Genomic DNA, 20,807 nt, shown 5'->3' with positions numbered 1-20,807 from the left:
ACCATATTAAGTGGCCCTATAAGTCAATGTAATGACAAGGGAAAAACCAAGGCCAGTTATCCATCCACAGACAGCTGTTTCAGGGTGTTGCCCCTCATCAGTGTGCAGCAGGATTCTGGCTAGGTGGGAGCAATTCCTAGTAAAGCCATAAGAGAAACAGATCGCTGATCTCAGGGAGACTAGCCAAACAATTACACTGCCGGCTGCCAGTTAAATCGCTCAATGCAGTGAAATCCTAGGTGCATTGCTCCCTGGGAGCAATGCACCTAGGATTTCACTGCATTGAGCGCTGCAGTGGAGAGTTCCACCACGGAATTCCACCTATATTAATCAGTGTGAACATACCCTAAGGGAAGGTCCTCCAATCAAGCCTAGCAGGGTAGGAAAAAGCTGCCAGGAGATACCCAGATAGCACTTAACCTTACGCATGGTTGCACCTTACATATGCCTCATGTCTCCTTGTATTTTTGTATCTTATCGTAAAAGTAGTAATGACATTCAGAAATAAGCAACCCGAGCCACAAGTGAGCACAGAATAATATATATTCTTAGACTTTTCAATAAATAATTGCATACACATCAATAATCTCAAAGTATTAAGAAGACAACATTATCATACTTAAATAAACTAAGTTTCATTCCACATTGAAGACATCAGAAGCTAAAGGGATCCCCAATAATGAAACAAGAAAGAGTCGATTCAGAAGTGTCTGGAGCAGAAGGAAAATCGTGCCTAATATGTCTGAATATAAGGTCAGTATCAGCGTATAGAGCTAAGAAATGATGCATTATGAGTTGATAAAGGTAATTTATGTACATAGGTAGTATAGGGGTCCTCATTGGAAGTCTTGAGAAGTTATTGTCCTTTGTAAGAAGGTGAAGCAGGTGAGAGCAATACATTTTCATAAAGTGAGGGTTTCATTAAGGGTCTTGTCAAGCGGAGATTGATTCTCCCTACCTGTATCCCCCAGTTTTACCTTGATCCACCAAGTCATCTTTGCATACAGTAGGTAGTGTGGTTACATGCTTTATATGCTCCTGACTACCCAAAACCAACCCAGTCACTGTGCCAGGATTTAACATGTGTGTAATCCTTTTAGCTGACTTGTCTTGTCATTAAGGTGACTTGCCTTGTCTAAACTTGACCTGTCTCTTGCCTCCGTGTTGGACTCCACCAGCTGTGACTGATGGCTACCTTTAAGTGACTACTGGTATGATGATCAGATGTTCTGCAATTTCTGATTAATAAACATGGCAGGTGAATAGAGGAAATAAGTGTGTTGTGGCATAGTGAACTATGATTATACACTGCTCTGGATGGTACTTCAATGGGCACTGTTTTACTTGTAACTATAGTGGGCATTGTACTGAGATCAAAACTATTTTATAGACACTGGTCATTCTTGTATGGTAGGACCAACACCTTGGGCAGTTCTATATTGAAGCTATTACCTTGCTGGTGCTACTATTTGGCCTACACTTCTTCTTAGGCCCAGAAAGTAGATGGCAGTAAGGTGGCACTAGTGTAGAAGCACAAATTGGCCCTGTTATGGGGACAGTAATCTTGTGAGAACCGCTACGTAGACACCATCATTTATGGCACTCACTTTGGGTTCTCAGAATAAGAACTAAAAATTATATTGAAGTTACAACAAGGGATAGTTTTAGAGGCATCAGTACTCTGAGGCATTGGACGGTTCTTATCTCTAACATATATGGCATGATGACCTCATCATTCCAACATAGCAGTGGGGTGGTATCAATGCCCAGGTATTAAGTGGTCTTAATGTGAGGACTGCATGTTGTCACCATCATTTACAACACTTATTCTGTAGACTAAGAGGACAGGATCTCCTTGATATTATAACTAGGGTTAGTTTTAGGTGGGTGATCAGATAATAAGGAATGGTACTGAACTTACACCTAACCAATATGCCATGCCAAGGTGATGCCTTTACTCCAACATAGAAGCCCAATGTTGCCCCTAAACTGAAATCACCTAAAAATTACCCAATGTACTCTACTACCCTTTTAGGCTTCCATGACTAAAGCTCCTAACTAGCAGCTAGCCATTACAGTGGATCCCAATAGGCACCCCTAAGATTAGCACTCTTTTAGATATTTTAGGATAGAGCAGAGGGACTATTACATAGAGGACATGGTGGTTCAAGACCATACAAGCAATGAGCTGGTGGTAGCAGGTATGAAGAACCCTTAAAGATCTCCGCATTGTGTGACCTTGGGAAAGTAAGAATGAGGAAGGAACACCAACCCATAGTTACTTCAATGAGTTAGTGGGTTTCAAAGGAAGCGTCTGGGTGACACTGTTATCCAAGTACATTACATGAAACATAAGGAGCACATTCTGTGTGCAGCATTTTAGATCTTTCTCATTTGTCTTTGGATACTTTCATTGATCACAATCACCAATCCTCGGGGGAATTATGTAAGAATTTAGTGCAAATGATCTGCAGTAACCCACAGCAACCAATGACATACATAGCCCATTGAAACCTATTAGGAGATTGGTTGCTGTGGGCTGTAACATGTGTTCTACCTTCACTACAGTATTAAATATAAATGTGATGAAAACATGCTACCTACCTATCCACTAAACACAAAGCTGTCATTCCATTCAAAACAACACAATGAATAAATTAAACAGCAGCAGCTTAATCTTTCACAGACATAATGATTCGCCAATTTCCTAATATTACTCTATTTCCCCTAGGAAAATTGAATGCATGGTCCTTTATAAAAAATGTGGCGCATGCACGTGCTGCTGTATGAACACTGAACATAATGTTAAATTACTATAATTGTATACTGAGCCCAGCTAGAATACGTGTGTAATGACCAGGATGCACTGACTTGCGAGTCGTTTAAAAATCATCTCTCAGCATGCATGTATTGCAATACATTGGTTATACATATGAACAGATCTGTCTGTAATATAATGAAGTTTTGTGCAGTGAGAAGAATGTTATGTCATTGACTGTAATGGCTCATAATGATACACATGGATCCATAAGCATTCGATAAGCAGCTTTGGCAAGTCCTGCACGTATCATACAGGTCTGTAGTGTAGTCGGGGCGATGAGAATTGTTGGCTGTGGGTGGAAGGGTCAGAGTAGGAGGTCGTAGGAGGAAATTACAGCGTGCCCATCCCGGTAACCTCAGACGTCAGCCTGAAAAAGAGAACGGTGGGGGGGGGGGGAGTGGATGGTGGAAGCACAAGAGGTGAACCATGGTGAGAAGAAGGCGATAGTGGTAAGTATGATAGAAATAAAGAAGGTGGTATGGAATAGGTGTGCAATAGATGATAGGGTTGTAAAGGTAAAAAGAAAGACAGCATATTAGTAATAGCAAACTAGCAATTGTAAAATAAAAAAAAGACAGGGAACTGTGCATATTTTGCTACACTTCGTAGGATAGTAGTGTGCAGACATGGCACATGCTAAGCTCATTTTTAGAAAACCTTCGACCAACATTACTGCAAGACGTTTTTTCTATTTGTTCTTTCCGGTCATTACGGTCATTCCGGTTACAAACAAGATTCCAGGTGCATAAAATGCCACCCACTGCAAGTAAATAGGAATAGGTGTCTGATGGCATTCACATGCATAATAGAGCAAAATAGATGGTATTTTAAAAGTTCGTCAGCAGTTTTAAGGGCTTAAAACTGCTGACAAACCTACACAGGACGGGATGGGATGGGTGGGGGGAGGTAATATAGCAGTATCTGCAACCTGCTTGACCAAGAAACATGACAGCTGTCCTGGAGACGCCCCTTCACATTAAGTGCTCAGAGCGCTCTGAATTTAGAGCCTCCCCAGCCCTATCTCTCTGCTCAAGTTGACAGCTCTAGAGGCCTCCCAACTACATATTAGTGTCGTCATTGAGAGCGGAGAGTGGGGACCAAAATGTTCTCAGTAGAGAGAGAATATTATCTCTTCATTCTTGATAAACATGAAGTGTAAAGGCCCTATAGCACAAAACGATTATTGGCCAGACTTGGCGATTAGCAGCCGTTCTGGACGAAAATTCGTTTGGTGTAATAGGACATGTTAAAAGACCATGATTAGCCGACATGCAACATGTTGAAAGATTTTGATCAGGTTAGTGACGGTCTCCTGCTTGTCGCTCTGTATAATAGGAGCAATAGCAGACGGCCTCTGACTTCAATGGGCAGCCAGGATGATCTAAGAATAATCCAGGCAGCCCCTTTCACTGCTCCTTGCTTGCTGTCTGTGCGTGCAATAGCACAGGCATTGAGCGAGGAATGAAGTGGAAGTGAGCACTGACCTGAAAGCTTTAAAATGATATCCCTATCTCCAAACATTATCTAGTAGAGGGTAACAAGTTGATACGTATGGGCCTGACCATACCTACAGATTACAAGCGTGATCATTGGGGGTCCGCAAATGATTGAAATGTGCCGCGTGTGCCCAAAATGCATTTTATTCATCCTTTCCCAACCCAAACAGTTTTCTATTCCCTATCCTGAGAATAGAGGGTAACTTTGGGATGTGGGAATATCCCTTTAACTTTAACAATAGACTATTTTTTATGGTAACAAAAGAGATGTCTGGTACCAAAAGAGGTTATAAAGACTGCAAGAAGATAAGCTACATCCCACTTTCGTTTAAAAATGCAATGTCATGTTTTAAAACTTTTCAAGTGAAATGGGGCTACTAGATTCTCTTCTTGATTGCTCTTCTGTTCAGTTGGGGTCTGAAAACCACTCAGAAATGCCCCTTCTATAAATTTAACTGCAAAGTCATTATTATATAATCATATATTACTGATTAACGCTCAGAATATAATGAAAAGGGTATCCTTTAAGAACATAAGGGGAGATTTATCAAAGAGGTGTAAAGCAGAACTGGCTCAGTTGCCCCTAGCAACCAATCAGATTCCACCTTTCATTCCTCACAGGTTCTTTGAAAAATGAAAGGTGGAATCTGATTGGTTACTAGGGGAAACTGAGACAGTTTCACTTTACACCATGTTTGATAAATCTCCCCCATAGATTGTAATTGTACTTGTGTTTCTTTTTACTTGCATCTGTCAACTTGTATGTGCTCCAAAATGGCAAGATGTATTAGCTACAAATACAAAGTTCTTTGGAAAATGCCGAAATTCAAAAGAACTGAACTTAAGATTGTCCAGTGAAGGAGACAAATATCTGGATGTCATTAGATTGTCTCAATCTGGGAATTATATTGCCAAAACTGTGGTGGCCTGGCTCATGTAGTGTTTTGTTCTCAGTGGACTGTTTCTCCGTCTGAATACAGCATGGCCTTATCGAAACCAGAAGAAATGTGCCTGACATTATTCCATCAAATCTCCCCAAAACATTATATTTATTTCCCATTTCTAAATAGTGTTTGTGTCTGTTTATCATCATACAGCATCATAACCTTACACATTATACAGGGAGGTTCATCTGAAAATCTTACATCAGAGTTTCTGACAATCAAGAAACATCTGTATCCCTGTTGCCATATTAGACTGCTTTTTTTTTATATCCTTAGGTGTAGCTAAGAAGGAGCTTGTGGGGCATGTGAAAGTCCATGAGGTCTTAGGGTTCTTTAAATTTAAATCGTAGATGCCACAAAATACACTGGACCCGATCAGTGTACAGTCCATTTGGCATCAGAAGTTCAGTGCAGAAGTCGGTAATGCATGTGACCCCCAACTGGATAAGAACGTGAGTAGCGCACAGTACCGACCAGGAGGGGTTGTCTCCATGGATACCCGAACTTCTGCCGCCAAATGAATTGCAGGCTGATCAGGTCCAGCATACTTCATGACAGGTTCATGTTATTATTATTTAGTACTGTATTTTCTTTCCCACCTGTGTCTTTGTTTTTAGTTTGTAGAAAAATCATGTGTCACTATTTGTACCATTTCTGATGTGTTTCCGGCCCTGTCTGCTCTGCTGTTGCAGCTCTCTCCTTTGGGTATGTGCAGGAATTCAGACGGAACCTCCGTCACAGAATTCCCAGCTAGCGCCCGCTCGTGGACTGCAGCGGGCGCGCGCGTCTCCGCCGTCATAGGCTCCATTCTATGCACTGGCGAATTCTGCCCTCCGTCCAAAGAATGATCAGGTTCATTCTTTGGACAGAGGAAGGAAACCGCCCATGCATAGAATGGAGTCTATGACACAGGCGGAGACACGCACGCCCGCTGCAGTCCACGAGCGCAAGCTGGGAATTCCGCAATGGAGGTTCCGTCTGAATTCCTCAGTGTGCACATACCCTTAGGCCCATTCCTGCCTGCTCCACCGTATTCCTCTGCCTGGGCTCCATGCTTTTAGCACCAGTGGAGTTCCTCGTCTGCCTCTCCCAATGCTGACCTGGACTGTCTGACATATGTCTGAAGCCATCTGCTCTAATCCTACGTCTGACTATGCTGCTGCCTCATCCCTGGTACTGTTGATAACATGGCCAGTTTACTATACACATTTTGCCTTTTTCTCTGGTGCCTCATACAGGCCCTATGCACACTTGGACCCCACTTGAGGAGTGACTTGTGCCCTCTAGCTGCAGAAGTCCAGCTGCCAAATCCTGGAGCGGAATAAAGGGTGAAGACCTAGAGAACACTTAGTCTCTGTTCCCAGGCATGGGCCAGAGTCAAACCAGTCTGGTAGCACAGTTGTCCACATCCACTGCCTATCATGACTATTTATATAAAGGTTTGTAAATTGCACATTATAATGAGTCTACAATACAGCTTACCTGACCATTTTATTGTGCAATACACATGGTACAGGTGCAGAAGACTATGGCTGTTTTGCGACAACTCTGTTTAAGTGCAGAGTTGTCCTGAAATGGTCAAAATTCTGTAGTCTTCTGCGCCTGTACCATGTGTATCGCACAAGAGTGCCGCCTGTTTTCTTTGTTTTCTTTCTTTACTACCTCTTACCTGGCGTTGATGAGGTACTGAGCAAGGCTGATGTTAGCTGGGCTTCCGGTGATAGTGATCTGACGCTCCGCTGACCCCTCCATGGCGCTGGCTATTTTGATTTGTGCTCCAGACATCTGTCGAATTTCATTGATTTTGGTCCCTTGGCGTCCGATGATGCAGCCTATTAGCTGAAAAATTAGAAAAGCTGAAACATATGCAAACAGTAAGGGGTAGAGGAACAGCAATGGCTATAATGTATTTCTATATACACTGTATACATTGAAACCATATTATTAAATTCAGTAACTCAACAACATTTTCTTGGGGTATGATAAAACACTGAATTTAAAGGCAGAAATACTTTCTAAAATGAGCAATAAACAGGCAGTCATGGTATACTACAGAATGATGTAAATACTTAAAAAGCTGATTATTCTCAAATAGGGCTTGTTATTATAGAGGCCGGAAGTAATACATCATATTCCTGAGCAAAGACGCACAGGAAATTCTACAGGGATGACTGGCTCCTGTCTTAGTTACACTAGTGATTTGGAAATATGGTGATAATTGAGTTCATATCAATACTATGTCACAGCTGATATTGGGCAATGGTCCCCTATGACAGCATCAATTGGCCTGAGACAACCTCCTTTCTTGCTACTGATTCTCTGGAAAAAAAATGTAATGTTTCAGAATGTTCCCTTTTACTGACTGCTATTTGTATGTGTACCCTGTCATCTTCTGACTCTACAAATGGCAATCAGCCCTAAAGTCATCTGGCCTGTTAGAACATGTGGGTGAGTGCCCTGCCTTCTTACTTATGAACACCCAAGTGCTTGGCCAAGTACAAATTTTTTTTTGTTATTCTTAAATTCAGGAGAAAGAATCATACTCACATCATTTGGTATGGTGAGTTCATGAGTACTTGCCTGGGGACTGGCATCCATACCTAACATGTAAGAAAGTTGTGTTAGTGTAAAGTCATTGTTTCCAAACACCCCAATCCCATTGCTCCCATGTGTAGCTCACCTGTTCCTTCCTCTTGCTACATCCCACTTGACATCAGCATATCAACATGGCTTTGAATTTAGTTTGACATCAGTCACATTAACTTATGTCCCAACATGCACTTACTTTACAGGAACAAATCCCAAGCTAAGGAAGCCCTCAATATATTACTTACCTGGACACTATAGGGGCAGTTGTAAAGGATGTGCACTACTTATATGGTTCTTACAAGAAATTACTAAATGCTCTTTACTCAAATCACTATAAAACATCATTAAAACACTCAAAATATCTCACTCTAAATCAATCAAAATATTTTGTATGAATTAACCAAATTAATAAATAAGCAAATGATACTGATTCTCAATGGTATTGGTTGAGTGTCAAATAATGGAGTATAAAAATGACATGATAGTGTTAGTAAAACGTCCAAAACGTAGAAACAGAATGGGGGGATTTATGATATCCAGCGTACAAGTAGGCAGGTCTTGTATAAGGCCCCGCCCCCTTCACTAAGAGGCACAGGCGTAAATCATGATACATGAGGCACGGGAGGAGGCCACTTTTCTTCCCCATCTCATCACACACCCCCAAGCTCCCACAGCCCGTCCATCGGGCGAGCGGGGCATACAGCAGGCATTCGCCAGGGAGAAGGGGTGAATCTGCACCTTCGTCCTGGCGTACGCCTCGGGCGGACGTTTGATAAATGTCCCCCAATATGTTTAAAATATATCATAGTAATAACCTAGAATTCCTGTACCTAAATGCTTCATATATAGAAACTTTTACAGGTTCAACAAAATATATCGCACTTAAGGTACTAAATAAATAAGCAAATTAATTTAACTAATGATACTGAGTGGTCTTCCATGCTGGAAAGGTGTTCTACAATGTTTAGAAGTTACTCAAACAACGACTTTATGTAAACTTCATTCGAACTTCTCTGTTGAACTTGAAGCTCCAAGGTCCAATGCAAAAAATTTTTAGTACCGTCTATCTTAAGTGGTACATCGATGGACTGTTGGGGCCCTTAAAGGGGAAGTTTGGGCAAAATAATTTGAAGATATGTTATTGCCCAACTAAAGTTATGAAAATTACTATTAGACATTTATTATGGGAAATGCACCTATAGTGCATTTTCCCTGCCGTTACTACGGCATGGCCTCTTCAGGGCTCTGTAAAGTTGGTGATGTCATGTCACATAAACTGCCGACTCCTGCTTCTCCAGTCTGTCCCACCGCTGCTGCAGGAGTTGGCAGTTTATGTGACGTGACATCACAAACGTAACAGAGACCTGTACAGGACATTGTGTATAAAGTGCAGGGAAAATGCACTATAGGTTTATTTACCATAATAAGTGTCTATTAGTAATTTTCATAACTTATGTTGGGCAATAACATATCTTAAAATTATTTTGCCCAGACTTCCCCTTTATGACACCGAGCTGCCCAGGTGCATTTACCACATCTGCACATCCTATAGATATGCCTTAGTTTGTTCATGGTCATAAAGGCAGCTATGTTGCTTTAGCTGCTGTTCTGCTCTTGCAGTGTCCCAGTATAAGTATTTTTTATAAGGTTTAATGAAGTATTACCTGCCTGCTGTACTTTTTGTAAAATGCACTGTACTGTAGTTAAATTGCACTGTTCTATATACCTAAGTATTGGCTGATAGAAATCAAAGAGCTAAACCTATTTACACAAACATACACTTTCTGTATTTCCACCTCTTGTAGACAACATTAGTGTCTGTCACTGCAGCTTATCTCTTTCTGAACAAACGACTGCCTGTGAATCTCCATCATGGACACTCCCGTATGACCACTGATATAATCTGTTGGTAGTTGTTCGGAGGGCCTATATATAGACTGATGGCCAAATGATCGACTGATGGCCAAATCTGCTTTGGGTTTGGCCGATGAAAGTGTAAAGTATATAGGGACCTTAACTCTCTATACCTGTAGGATTATCACTGCAAACTGCTAGTCTTCAGTTAGTTAACCCAAAAAGGTAGTTTATAAGTACCCAGCTTTTGCTTATCTCTTGGTCTCAAGGTAATGTCCAAGTTTGAGCTTTTACTCAGGTTGAGTTAGAGCCTGCAAGAGATTCAGTTAAGTCTTCAAGCAAGAGCTACAACTTTAGTCTCAAGTCTCCAGTTTTCTTGATGATGGAATATTCTTTTATACAAAATCCTCAACATATACAGGTCTACAAGGCTGAGAGGAGTTTCACTTTAACAGGGGCTCTTAGCTGTTTGTGCCTTGGTGGACGTCAGGCCACACCAACCTCTATTGTTGGTACGCCATTTGTTTTGCCCATTCAGGGATTCAATACCTTTTACAAGGTACTGTTGTTGGTACTAGATCTGATCTGAAGTTAAGTAAAATTACCTGCTATATTGAAACTCCTTGAGTAATGGTGTCTTAGTCTACACTGTACACACATCACAAGTCTTCCACCTACCACCAGCCAGAACATCTTTAACAGAGAAGTACTCAAGAGAATTAACATCTACCATACGGTCCCTCACCCTTGACAATGTTGTAGTGACTCTAAGGGGACTCTGAGGCCCATCCATCCACTCTGCACCTGCCATGACATCTGTAACTTCTCTGTCATCAAGCAAGTGGGATTATAGGCATCAGCTGACCCCCGTTGCATCCACAATGTCCTCCTCAAGGTCACCACACTCATTTAACAACAATTTGGAGATACTGTATGCTTCATAGCAGCAATCTGAAACTTGGTGTCTGGAGATGACTTAATAACTTCCAAGGAATAGCATTGAGGGCATGCTTTGTAACCTGTGCAGAGAGGAGGGGGAGGTGAACTCTGACATCACTTATTCAGAAGAGTGGATCCTGTTTTTTGTATCCAGTTTTATAATAATAGTGTTAAAAGGTTTCTGGAAAAATTTCATAATTTATTTAAAAACTTAACATTTTTGAAAACTAGAAAAAAAAACCATAAAACTAGTTTTAAACAATATATAGGCATATTATTTTGTATTCCTGTCCTGCTTTATCCTCATCTCCTGTAGTAAAATAGGTGTCATCTGCTATGAAATCCCTAAACCTCTCTAATAATAGTAAAATAACTTTACTGGTGTGTTCCAGTCTACACAGCAAAACTTATTGGCGGCCTAAAGAAAACATTTATGGCATGTAAGCCATTTTTTCTGCTCCAGGGGCTTAAGTGAAAAATGTGATGTGATGTTGTATTTCATTTCTGGCCATATATTCCCATTTTTGGAAATCACATTTAGCAAATATTGACTTTATGAAGATTGGGTGTAATTCCTAGCATATTGTTAATTTTGTACCTAAAATTAATGATTCATGTTCACTTGCCTATAATTTTTGCCTTATGTGTTTTGCAAATATCCAAGAAAAACAATAGGGTGGATGTTCTAGTTTGAAAACAAAAGGCTGCATACAGTAAGTCACTAAAAAAGACAAGAAACCTACATCTTTTTACTTTGCCAGATCATATTCTCAAGTGTTATGGTCTCATATTTTCAGCTGAAAAATACTAACAAATACACTAACAAATAATCAGATATAACAGCTGGAACATCCACAATAGAACATATCTGATCCGATCCAGGAGAATGACTCTTACGAATTGTAGAGAGAAACTTAATATGAAAAAGGGCTATGTAGTGAAGTCGAAATGTAAAGATATTTCACTATGAAATGGTCCGATTGCTGAACGAACTCACAGTTACAAGAGAAAGTAAATGATCCCTTTGAAACCAATTGTAATTTTTTATTAATAACTTAATAAAACATGGACAGACATTAGGTAAGCACCATTTGAGCTAATAAGATACAAACATTAGTACCGACCATGTCTTTTATTAAAGGAGAAATCCAGTGGATTATAAAAAATGGCAGCTGGCAGGGGCAGGAGGGGGTACTAACTTCCATCTCCTCATGCCCGCAGTGAGCGGCGGGGCTAGCTGCGGGTCCCCCGCTGGACTCTTGGATCTCTGGAGCTGACATGTCACAACCCAGCTGATGGACTGGCCGTTCAGCCAGTCAGTGACTGGGGCGGGACGCTGCTCCAGTCACTGATTAGCTAAGCGGCCAGTCTATCAGCTGGAACAAGCCTTTTTCCCATCATCACAACTCAGGACGAAACACAGCGGGTACCGGGAGAGATAAGTTAGCACTTGTAATCAATTTCCACTGCCCCTGTCGGCTGCCACATTTTACAGTCCAGCTGTCTTCTTTAAAACATACCTATCATTTGGCAACAGTGGCAGGATACATTGAAAAACTCCCACAGGTATGCTGTCCTCTTCTGATATGGTTGGTAGTTGTATACAAAATAGAAAAACACAATGGGCTTAATTCATAAAAATTGAAAAGAATTTTTATTGTACATAATCGGTACCAATACACAGACAATTTTTACCAATATAAAATGAAGTATTAAAAAGATATATTACCCCAGTAAAAACACATATAAAATAGGTGTCAGCAATACGGTATTATACCCACAACAATTTCCTAATGTGGGAATATAGATATAAGGTGCATTAAGTTATATACTATTCTAGTATCACCTCAGTATCATTACGTATGTGAACAAAGAAAACCAAGTGGCCACTATAGCGTTCAAAACATATTGCACATACCCATGTTTGTCTGACACCGCACAAGCCGTTCCTACGTACGTTTCGCTGTTGCACGCTTTCTCGGGGAACTCAGTTCCCCGAGGAAGCGTGCAACAGCGAAACGTACGTAGGAACGGCTTGTGCGGTGTCAGACAAACATGGGTATGTGCAATATGTTTTGAACGCTATAGTGGCCACTTGGTTTTCTTTGTTCACATACGTAATGATACTGAGGTGATACTAGAATAGTATATAACTTAATGCACCTTATATCTATATTCCCACATTAGGAAATTGTTGTGGGTATAATACCGTATTGCTGACACCTATTTTATATGTGTTTTTACTGGGGTAATATATCTTTTTAATACTTCATTTTATATTGGTAAAAATTGTCTGTGTATTGGTACCGATTATATACAATAAAAATTCTTTTCAATTTTTATGAATTAAGCCCATTGTGTTTTTCTATTTTGTATACAATTTTATTTGTGGGTAATTTCTAAATGATAGAGTGACATCTAGTGGTGCAGTCTGGTACTGCATCCTTTATTTTAAGATCATTTTTTCACATCTATCACAAACCAGTGTGTGTAATTGATATGGTTGGTAGATAGAATTTCCATAAGCACCATAGCCTGAATTGTAAGTGTTTTACAATGCATTTTATTGAGCTACCGGGAGTTCTGCACCCCGCTCGCATTGGAAGAGGACAGTGTACCTGGAGTTTCTAACAAATCCTGATGTGGTTGCCGAATGATTGGTACACATTGAGTTACTTGAAGAAACATCCAGAGTGTATTGAGAAAAGGTGCTGCCTCAGGGCCTGCAACACCTCGAGATCATTGAGCGAACAATAAATTCAAATTTGCATCACAACATTTTTACAATGATATAAAGATAATGGTCTAAAGCACAACAGTAAATCAACTATAGAATGGTTGAAAAAGACCAATTTAGTGTAATGACCTTAACACTACATCAACCTGGTCACTTATATTTTCTTCCTGCACCATGGATGTTTACTCAAGTACTCAGTCCTGTGGATGTTTACTTACTACTCAATAAAAGGCATAAGGGGGACACATGTTTGTGTGTTATTAGTTTAGATTTTTTTTAAAAATTCCAAAAATCCAGGGATCATTTTTTTTCTTGCAGTTGTAAGGGAATAAATGATTCACAGAATGGAAAATTACTGAATAGGTTATTTATAGGATAAGTATATGTAACATTTGAATGACTTCATCACCTTCCAACCTTAGTTCACAAGATGTTCCATTGTTCTCCTGACTTAACTTGTAGGTCACCCACCCAGTCGATTCTAAGATAAGTTGTAGAGACACCTACAGTATATTTACATGCAGATATAGCTAATCCTGCTACAGTATGTGTTTACCTGCCGGCTGGCCCATCAAGTTTTGAGCTTCTTCAGAGGAATGTAAGGGCAGCTTTTCTCCTAAGGAGAAAGAAGAGATATATTTAATTTTGTTGCCCTTAAGAATATTAATGTTTTGAATCATCTAAAAAAAGCTCAGAAATTGATGAAACAATGGAGTAAATCCAGCATTACATCTAATACAGATGACTAGGTCTACCCAAGTATCACCAGAAGATACCAAACCCAACCATTTATCATGGAGTGCAAGCTGATGGATTCATTAATAAACCATTAATAATTATAGTGAATTGAAAAGTAAATTAGTGCAATAAAAAAACATAAATGAACAAAAAAGTGAAATGCCTGAGACGTGAGAAGAGAAAAGAAGGAAGACTCTAGAACGGGAAAGTTGGGTACGTACCAGGGAAAGCAGGGGTGGTCTGTCCGAGGGGAGTAAAGGGGGTTTGCTGCATGGCCAACTGGTGGAGCTTGGTCAACTGCTGAGGGGTAGGAGGGACATTAGAACTAAGAAGGTTATTGTTAGAGAGTACAAGAAGTCACAGGCACAAGAAAACAGAGTCAAATAATAAAATAAAACAAAACAAGTCACCAGGTTGCCATGGGACATACACACAATGTAGAGGAGAAAGAACTTGGCCCAAAAGGGCAAGACGCATGTGACATGACAAGTCCCTCCTAAATGTTTTGCCAAAACCACAAATGAGGGAGCGATTGTCCCTTAGTTCAGCACAGTAGGACATTTTATTTTCAGTGATCGCTCGTTTCGACTCCTCCATTACGGAAACGTCCATGCTGTATGATCATTTAGACTAATAATTTGCAGGCAAAAGGCTGGTCATACATAGACTAGTCAGATAACCTATCGGGCTAACAGGTCAGAATCTGGCCAGACTTTGAGAAGGTAACTACTGAAGCAATTGTTCTTACACCCAACAATTTACAAAACTAGATGTTGAAAAATCATTGGGCTTTTTAAGTCTTATTTTTTAAGTCTACAGTATCTGACTTGGTAATGTCAAATGATACCATTTACTTTTGGTGATGAGGGCCGCTATAGATCAATATTATAGTTACTGAAAAGTAGATTTTAAAAACATCAAAAACATTAAAAATGACGGCAGCAGGTCCTTATGAAGGCCTCTACTATTCAGTATTTTTACGAAGATGTGAACATGTTGACACTATGTGTTCCTGCTTAGACCTGTCTAAATATGTATTGATGGTAGAAATAAAAATAATACCAAACAATGTAAAAATAAAGGGGGAGATTTATCAAACATGGTGTAAAGTGAAACTGGCTCAATTGCCCCTAGCAACCAATCAGATTCCACTTTTCATTCCTCACTGACTCTTTGGAAAATGAAAGGTGAAATCTGATTGGTTGCTAGGGGCAACTGAGCCAGTTTCACTTTACACCATGTTTTATAAATCTCCCCAAAAACGTCCTAAAGATGTAGCATAGACCTGAGCGCAACTGATGAAGCCAAGTCCTCTTTCCATTGTGACACACATTCCATGGCCGCCCACCGAGTAACAAATACAGAGCTCCCATCTCAGACATATTAATATTATGATCTAATATTAATTATCAGCAACATCCGCATGCCAGGGGAGAAAGTGTAAGGAAGAGGAGGGTGATAGAAAATGAGAGATGAGAACTCACATCAGGGTGGGGGATTGCGTACTGTCCTTGGATAGAATAGGCCTGAAACAGAAGGGGAAATAAAATCAGAGAGGTATATAGAAATGGAAATACAGCCATAGACAAAGAGAAGAAGACTATGATGCCCTAACCGACCCAGGGAAATACAAGTCAACACTCTGAAACTTGCACAATTTCATACCAAGGAATCGCATGCTTCCCATTTATGTGACTCATACCAGTTCAATAATATGGGATAAGAGAATGACAAGTGTTATTAGTGAGGTTGTCAGTCGCATACAGGAAATGTGTCTACATCATGGCGACCGCTAAAAGGTGCCACTTCTTGCAGTCTCTGTATTATTTCATATTTTTCTGCAATAGTCATGCTGCTTCTGTCACACTGCAGTGGAACTATGTACCCAAGAGCAGCACAGCCTTTCCATCAGCTTTTATGGGGAGCAAAGTAAAATTATATAACTTTGACCATATAAAAGGCTTAGTTTAATGAAGCTGCCTGTATCTGGATCCTAAAGCACTTACGTTCACTTCTTAGTAAGTTGTAATGTCTTGTTATGTTGTAATGCACAGTGGTGGAATGTTACAGGCCTTTCATGTCCGTGTTTCATGTTAAACATGAAACATGTAAATGCAGCCTAAATCTATGGGGCTGCCTGCATGGTGATGATTGACTGCAAGAATGTGCAGTGTGGGCCTGTATTGCGTCTCCCTGCTTGTTTTCCTGATCAGGCCAGAGTCTTAAAGAGGCACTGTCAATATATATATATATATATATATATATATATATATATATATATATATATATGTAAAGTTTGGCCATATATGCAATCACAAGCCCTGTTGATTTCCATACTGTTTGAAATGTAACATGAAATTGTCTTCAACATCCTTATCTATGTTCACACTACATATATTTGAGGCTGTATGTTTGAGGCTGTATAGCAACCAAAATAATTAAGTAGCACAGTTTGTCTATTCCTTAACCAGTTTTAAGCCTCCTGGGCCACTTTTTTTGATTCAGTTAATCACAGTGTTTCAACCTGCATATGCAAATGCTGATTATATAACATTAATTGGTTAATAATACACCTGACTATAACCCTGCAAAAACCATGATTTTATTCACACCAAATATTGATTTAACTTCTGCTCATTAGTTTTTTGTTAACTGATGAAAAAAAAATAATTATATATATATATATATATATATATATATATATATATATAAATATATATATTTTTTTGTATATATTAACTATGTGAAAACATTCTTAGGCTATGTTCACACTATGTTCTTTTTCAGTAAAGAACGAACGCTGATTGCAATGGAATCAGCATCTGTTCTTTACTGCAGGGGCGGCATTGCATTGAAGTCATCATTTTCTTTAGAACGGGCATTAAAATAATGTTCATGCCTATTATAATAATAGCTGTTCACACAATGTAAAGTCAGACGCACTTTACATTGAAGTGAATAGCTAATTGATTTGCGAGCACACCCAACGGTGGCCGCAAGTCAATTGTAAAGAAAGAACGTTCCTGCAGCCGATACAGAGGTATCAGCTGCAGGAACATCCTGAATGCAGTTTAACAGCGTCCGTTGCTATGCAGTGGACACTGTTAAACTTTGTGTGAACATAGCCTTATTGTGCAACTTCTTTCCATTTCTGCCTACATCATGGAAGGTTCAGGGAAAAGCCTTCCACCAGCTTGTCTTCCAAACTACTCTAATATCTGAAGATACAGTATTGTTCTTCTTTTCTTCTAGTGAAAATTTAGCTTCAACCAAGAATGAGAGAAAGCAATGAGAAATCGTGAGGCTGTGTTCCTTATTCAGAAACTATTACGTCTTTGTACCACTTCAAATAACAGTAATGGCCAAGTGTGTTGTGCCTCTACATGATAAAATAAAGGTTTCCTGTTTTGCATTGTAGACTGTCTGCAACATGTTGGGCTCAGTGCACTCCTTACATGCCATAAAGCTGAAAGAGACAATATAGCCTTGGAGGGGATTTTCCAGATTTCTATATAAAATATAAAACTTGACTCCCAGATTAAAAAAAAAAAGTTATGACAAAATTAAGTTTGTACTCTACAATTACTTTCATTCCAAGGAGTATCCTGTATTATAGTGACATCTAGTGTTTAATATAGGGTATTACAGTGTAATATTGAAAGCTAAAATTAGAAATGTAGAAATAGGCATTTCTTCAAATCCTATAGGAACAGAGTTAACTTTAATACAAGATGCAGACCTCCTCTTCAAATTCCAGCAGGATGAATAGGCGCAGCTACTCCCAACAGATGATGTAAAAAAACTACTTTATTAAAATAATAAAAACATGTATAAAAGGCTCTGCATTACGCGTTTCTAGACCGGACTGGTCTCTTCATCAGATGCATCATAGCATTTGATGAAGAGACCAGTCCGGTCTAGAAACGCGTAATGCTGAGCCTTTTATACATGTTTTTATTATTTTAATAAAGTAGTTTTTTTACATCATCTGTTGGGAGTAGCTGCGCCTATTCATTCTGCTGAAATTTGGAGAGGAGGTCTGCATCTTGTTACGGCCCTGGCGTGGGTTTGCAGGAAGGCTGCACACTGGTTCCCTTCTTGAGTATACGCATGGAGAGTTGTGCCTCGATCTTGCACAACTTAGCCAGGTGAGAGGGGACCCGGTTTTACTCCGGTACTAGAATTTTGTCCATCCCATTGCAACTGGTCCTGCACATGGAGCACTGTCTTTGTTCTCTTTTTCTCTAACTGTAATACAAATCCTTTTTTATATTTATTTTCTATTAGACAAATAATTGATACTCACTAATAAATTTGTCGTTCTCTGTTTTTGGAAAATGTTGATGTTATAAAAGTAACTATGGTAGTAATAAACAAATCATGCTGGATGCAACTGTTTCTACTTCACATATCATTCATGACGTGAACTGTCAATGTGCTAACCATCTGTGGACAGTTACAATCTAGACATCATTGAGATAATAAAGCTATTGAGATTCCACAATCACATTAGTCGCAGACCATTGCACTAAATGTACCCTCCCATTCATGCATAGGATGAGGGATCATTAACTCTGAGTCACACTGCCAGCCGATTGGTGACTGTATGAGGCTCTATGCATATTGGAAAGTTGCAATGAGAAAATAACTAGGCATATTATGTAGTATTGTATTGTAGTCTCATAGACTTCTAAGGTACTATATTAAATGTTCACACAACATGGAGCTGTTAAAGGCCTAAACATGATGTAAAGACCATAACAAGAATGGGTCAACAAGATATTAAAGGGGTTATCTAGCGCTACAAAAGCATGGCCACTTTCTTCCAAAGACAGCACCACTCTTGTCTCCAGTTCATGTGTGGTTTGCAATTTAGCTCCATTCACTTCAATAAAACTGAATTGCAAAACCTGCACTCAAACTGGAGACAAAAGTGGTGCTGTCTGTGGAAGAAAGTGGCCACGTTTTTGTAGTGCTGGATAATCCCTTTAAGTATGTATTTAGAGGAGCCAGTACCGACTTCTGTTTCATGTAAAGAAATATATAGGCCTACACCAGACTATATAAGCTACATATAGCTTTCTCCAATTTGCTTATATCAAGGACATGTATGGCATACGCTGAGCTTATGTGGCATGCATTATGAACAGTAAGCCAAAGGTGTCTCAGAGCTAATGATCCAGTCTTGATGAGTGATAACTTGAAGGATGAAAGAACATGCAAGAAAATCTTTGCAAACTAACGGGCAGAGGCTGGTGCTGCAGCAATAGGCTGAGGTTGGCAGTGGAGGCACCCAGCGGATCCGCTCTTACCTGACCACCTGCAAAAATGACAGGGGCGGAGGCGGGTTTTGGACGGTAAGGGATGGTGGCACCTTTTGGTGGGGACTAGGAAAAGGGATAGGAGAGGGAGAGATAATATTAGAGCACCCCCCCTCAGAGAGACATAATAGCCACTTGGTATAAAACAGCATACAAACAGGTTGTAAAATAATGTGAGTGTTTGGTATATAAGGTGTAAAATCAGTCAAAGCAAGAGCTCCCACAGCACTGGAGTAACATTAGGAATCATTTATAGTTATAATCCATGCAGTTATAAAACAAATTCCATGATTTTTTTCCAATAGTTCTTTATTGGTCACATTTAGAGTGACATCCATCAGACGGGCTGTCTGATGTCTTGGCCTCTAGAACTTTTCTTTCCCCCCCAAGCTGTGATGACATCACGACTCGGGGGAAAAGGCCTGTCCTGGCTAATGGACTAGCTGCTCAGCCAATCAGTGACTGGAGCGGCGTCTGGTCCCAGTCACTTTCTGGCTGAGCGGCCAGTCCATCACCTGGGTCATGACCTGTCAGGGACAGAGATCCCAGAGCTGGTCGGGCTGGTCCCACAGCTCACCATGGGCACAGGGAGAAGTTAGTTAGCACTTGTTATCAAATTCCCCCCTGCCAGCTGCCAGATTTTATAAATCGCCAGACTTCTCCGCCAGACTTTAAAATATAATATTATCTAAAAAATATAATATTACAAGTTATGTTTCGATTACTTACTTTAACCATGTAAGAAAAGTTCTGCTTTCATGGCCAGGGGAATTTACAATTCTTTCACAGAACTATTGGAAAAATGATCACTGGATAAAAGAAATGTGACCAAAATGTCAGTTGTAAATGATAAAAATCCTTCATTAGTAAAGAGGGCGAATAAGCAACTGAAAATAAAAGGATCAGCCCAATTCATGTCTGTGTAGGGGCTCTTGCTTTAAAACATACTAAGGTTTATAGTGTGCAATGTCTATGCTCTCTGCATTGTAAGTTGATGTTTTAAAGGTAAATGTTGGCTTCCCGACTTCCCAGTGGTCCTAATATACCATTGTAGATAACTCATCTTTAGAGATGAGCGAACCGGGTTCGGGTTCGAGTCGATCCGAACCCGAACGTTCGGTATTTGATTAACTGGGGCTACTGAACTTGGAAAAAGCTCTAAGGCTGTCTGGAAAACATGGATACAGCCAATGACCCTATCCATGTTTTCCACTTAGCCTTAGGGCTTTATCCAACTTCAGCAGCCACCGCTAATCAAATGCCGAAAGTTTGGGTTCGGATGGACTCGAGCATGCTCAAGGTTCGCTCATCTCTATAGATAACTCATCTTCCGTGAATTGCTAAAAATAACTTAAAATGATTTAAGGT

The 20,807-nt window shown here is 39.9% G+C and overlaps 1 protein-coding gene across 1 annotated transcript in view; it reads right to left on the bottom strand.

The window, feature by feature from the left end:
• Positions 1 to 3,151: 3,151 nt before the first annotated feature.
• PCBP3 (poly(rC) binding protein 3) overlaps positions 3,152 to 20,807 on the bottom strand; it is a 53,693-nt gene continuing 36,037 nt past the window's right edge. Inside the window, exons 8-14 of the mRNA XM_069983075.1 lie at positions 19,431 to 19,505; positions 15,603 to 15,644; positions 14,340 to 14,418; positions 13,937 to 13,996; positions 7,809 to 7,861; positions 6,931 to 7,100; positions 3,152 to 3,188 (exon numbers count right to left, since the gene is read on the bottom strand). Coding sequence (XP_069839176.1) covers positions 3,152 to 3,188; positions 6,931 to 7,100; positions 7,809 to 7,861; positions 13,937 to 13,996; positions 14,340 to 14,418; positions 15,603 to 15,644; positions 19,431 to 19,505 — 516 coding nt within the window. The remainder of the gene's footprint in view (positions 3,189 to 6,930; positions 7,101 to 7,808; positions 7,862 to 13,936; positions 13,997 to 14,339; positions 14,419 to 15,602; positions 15,645 to 19,430; positions 19,506 to 20,807) is intronic.

This window comes from Dendropsophus ebraccatus, chromosome 9 (genome assembly GCF_027789765.1).
Source record: "Dendropsophus ebraccatus isolate aDenEbr1 chromosome 9, aDenEbr1.pat, whole genome shotgun sequence".
Lineage (NCBI taxonomy): Eukaryota > Metazoa > Chordata > Amphibia > Anura > Hylidae > Dendropsophus > Dendropsophus ebraccatus.
This window is presented reverse-complemented; position numbering and strand designations above follow the sequence as displayed.